The following is a 3,424-nucleotide window of genomic DNA, read 5'->3' as shown; positions in this document are numbered from 1 at the left end:
CACGTTTTTTTTCTTCATAGATCAAACACAATGAATCAAAGATTGTTTTAGTTGATTTAGTGTCACCAATCTTTTCATATTCCTTGAAAGAAATGACCCTTACAAGAATCTTTCATGTTTTATGATGCAACTTGTAATTTTTATTTTGAGCATCATTCATAGTAAAAGGATCAAGATTATTTCCTTTGACGTCTTTATAATGAACAAAGCCATGACACATTAGTCTTCATAGATCTGAATTTTGAAGCTAAAAAAACTTTCAATAATCAAATTTTTCTACATCAAATATTGAAGGTTTGATTGAGTAAGACCATTAAAAAAAAAAAAAAAGAGGTCATAACAAATATAACTATCTTAGTGTAACAAACATAACTAACTTAATATAGAATCTAAATTAGTATGATGCAAAGATAAATTCTTATAAAGAATAGAACATTCATTATGCTATTGACAACAGATATTAGTTTCAAGAAGAAACTCTCTATAGACAAAAGAATTGATTACTCTATAAAAAGCTAAGCTGACATGAACTATAAAAGACACCAAATAATACTTTGGTACCAATAGCAACACTAATGCTCACGAAGAGCCAATAAGGGCCATTTCATCCCACTTAACCCTATTTTTGGAAGAGAAATCAAATTTAAAACTCATTTGTTAAATGGCAAAGAGTTCCACACTCAAAACCCACCACTAAAATCTCTAAACTTCGTATACCACTTAAAGAACCATAACTCAAAGACCCTATCATGACAAGCCAAGTGTCCCTACTTTATCACCTACTTTAACTTTATTTCACTTTGCTTTTGTTTTCTTAACCCCCACTCTTTCTTTTTTGAACTTGTTTCTCTCACAGATAACACATTAATTATCATGTATTAAATTACCTAGTTGTATCTTCTTCTATATAAACCCTTGTCCACACCTTGTACTCTTTCGTGCCAAAGTACAAAGTTTGTACAATAACATTCATACTCTCTCAAACCTAAACATTCCACAATTCTTTTTTATCTTTCACAACCTATTTTCCAAACTCTCTCACAATGACCAACATGAAGAACAAAACAGCAAAGTTGTTGAAGCAAATCATAGCCGGTTTAACCGCAATGACAAAGTCAAAAACCATGGCTTTAAAATCTAAAGCAAACGCCATCAAAGCTCGTTTGATTATATTCTCACTCATGAAGAACAAAAAGTTCCTCATGACTTCCATTTCAGATAAATTCCATTCCATTTGGGGGAACCATTCTTCTCATCATTCCAAGGAAGATTGTTTAATTGAAGAAGGTGTCAACTGTGATGATCATCATCCTAGAGCCATGGTTATTTATAACAACAACGCCCGCACTTACGAAGCGTTGCAAAATCCAAGTGAAACACAAGTTGTGGATGAACAAGATCAAGAAGATGGTTACTACGAACATGAGGATGATAAGTACCCTGATTTGACTCACAGTCTTTTTGATTCTGAGGAATTGGATTTCGGAGGATCAGTGATTGATAGGGTGAAGAATTGTAAGGAAGAAGCAGGGAAAGAGTTTAAACTTGAGGATGATATTGATGAAGTTGCTGATCTTTTTATCAGAAGGTTTAGAAGAAATATAATCTTGCAGAAACAAGATTCATTGAAGAAAAAGAGACAAATCGAGCAAAATGGTACTTGAATAATCCTCATCATTCTCTCCCTTTGTTATTGTTATTTTTTTTTCAAGAATAAGGGAGATTATATTATATAATATATGGTTGATTTTTTTAAGATTAGCACAACCTAGAATTAATTAACTAGGGTGTGATTTGTTTGTTCTTTTATTTTGTTTTTGGGTGGTGATGTCAAAAGTTTTATACCATGTTCTCTTTTTGAGGGAGTTTTGTATCAAATAAAAGAAAAGAGAATAGAATTGGATGTTCTTCTGCTCTACTTTGTAATGTTAATTAGAGTTCAGATGTTGGTGATTCCTCTTTGTAAATTTGCAATACTAAATATGTTGTTTCAACTACTTATGAAGACCTATAAAGTTAGCAAACATATGATAATTTGAGATGCGTTGATGGTATTGTTTTCAAGGATTTTCTAAACTTTTACAATTCTCGATAAAAGTGAGGATAATAATTATTGAAAAGAGGATGAAAATTTAAAAATTAGAGAACCACTTTTATCTCTATTTAATGCTCGTTAAATAAAATATGTTCTTTTTCTTTCCAACCAATGCCCCCTATAAATCATTGGCAACCACTTATTATTACTATACAACTATTTTCTAAAAGTTAATGAAATAATGTTACAATTCACTTGTACTTAAAGATTATGGGTCAAAGAAAAATATTTCTGATTAAATGGTACATGATAAAAATTTGTTTAGTGAGACAATTATTCCATACAATTAACAAAAACCATAGCACTCCATTTACTTAGTGACAAATGAATTTGAACGATTTAGTATATTAAAATAAAAGAGAGTTTGAAAACTAAGACTTATAATCCACCACATGTATTAATAAATTAACATAATACTTTTAAATATTTTTTAATATAATACTTTTAAAGATATTGCAAAAATATCCTGTAAAATTTAAAAGTTAAATTAAACTATACAAATATTTTTTTTATTGGGTTAACATTATAGATGTCTGACGCATCAAAATAGTATAGCAATTTATATAAATCACTTTTAAATTAATAATAATACTTAACATACAGTAAATTTGTTGTAGCATGCTATATGAACAAACTAAACTTAACGTATGTTAGAGGTTTATGACTCACGTCACACCCCATAGTTCTTGTTATTAATGATATTGTGCGTTAATAGGTCGTGATGTGTTTGGTTTTTCTCATGAGTGCTTTAAAATCTTCTTCAAAATATCATACAATCGAGTCCATTTGATATATAATCTAGTGCCTAGCACATTCTCACTTACACCGCAAGAAAGGGACATAAAAGTTAATTAAATAATATTTGTGCTAGCAAAACTAACAATTTACTTGTATTCATCCTTCTGAACCTTCTTTCTGGGATTTCAAATTGAGTTTCCATCATCATTTGTTACTTTCAATTGGCTAATGTCTCATTTTGTTTGATATATCACAAATTACTTTCCTCCCGAGGGCTTTGTTAGAGAATTGGCTAAGTGCACTTTTAACTTCACATAATCGATCAATTTTGTTTTGTCCTTTAACAATTACTTTGCTATATTATGTCTTAATCGAATGTGTCAATTTTTATCATTGAACGATTTATTCTTTGCCATGGCTATAGCTGATTTGCAATCATAATGCATCGACATTGATAGAGTTGGTTTTGTTTCTAAATGAATATTAGCTAAGAAATCCCTTAACCACGCAACATCACTACCATCAACTTTCGTCTAGCAATTAGGGATTATTTTACTCGTCTTCATGCAATCACACATCCACCAAGCGTAA

At 30.3% G+C, this 3,424-nt stretch overlaps 1 protein-coding gene across 1 annotated transcript; it reads left to right on the top strand.

The window, feature by feature from the left end:
* Nucleotides 1-865: 865 nt before the first annotated feature.
* On the top strand, nt 866-1,918 carry LOC127126712 (uncharacterized). Its single transcript, XM_051055691.1, has one exon. The coding sequence runs from the start codon at nt 1,044-1,046 to the stop codon at nt 1,662-1,664; it is 621 nt and encodes a 206-aa protein (XP_050911648.1). The 5' UTR covers nt 866-1,043; the 3' UTR covers nt 1,665-1,918.
* The last annotated feature ends 1,506 nt before the right edge of the window (nt 1,919-3,424 follow it).

The sequence above is a fragment of the Lathyrus oleraceus genome, chromosome 3, assembly GCF_024323335.1.
Source record: "Lathyrus oleraceus cultivar Zhongwan6 chromosome 3, CAAS_Psat_ZW6_1.0, whole genome shotgun sequence".
NCBI classification, from domain to species: Eukaryota; Viridiplantae; Streptophyta; class Magnoliopsida; order Fabales; family Fabaceae; genus Lathyrus; species Lathyrus oleraceus.
Note: the sequence above shows the minus strand (reverse complement) of the source record. Positions and strands in the feature narration are given on the sequence as shown.

What these genes read in the sequence shown, in the direction of transcription:
- LOC127126712 (XM_051055691.1), top strand. Translation starts at nt 1,044, where the DNA reads ATGACCAACATGAAGAACAAAACAGCAAAGTTGTTGAAGCAAATCATA.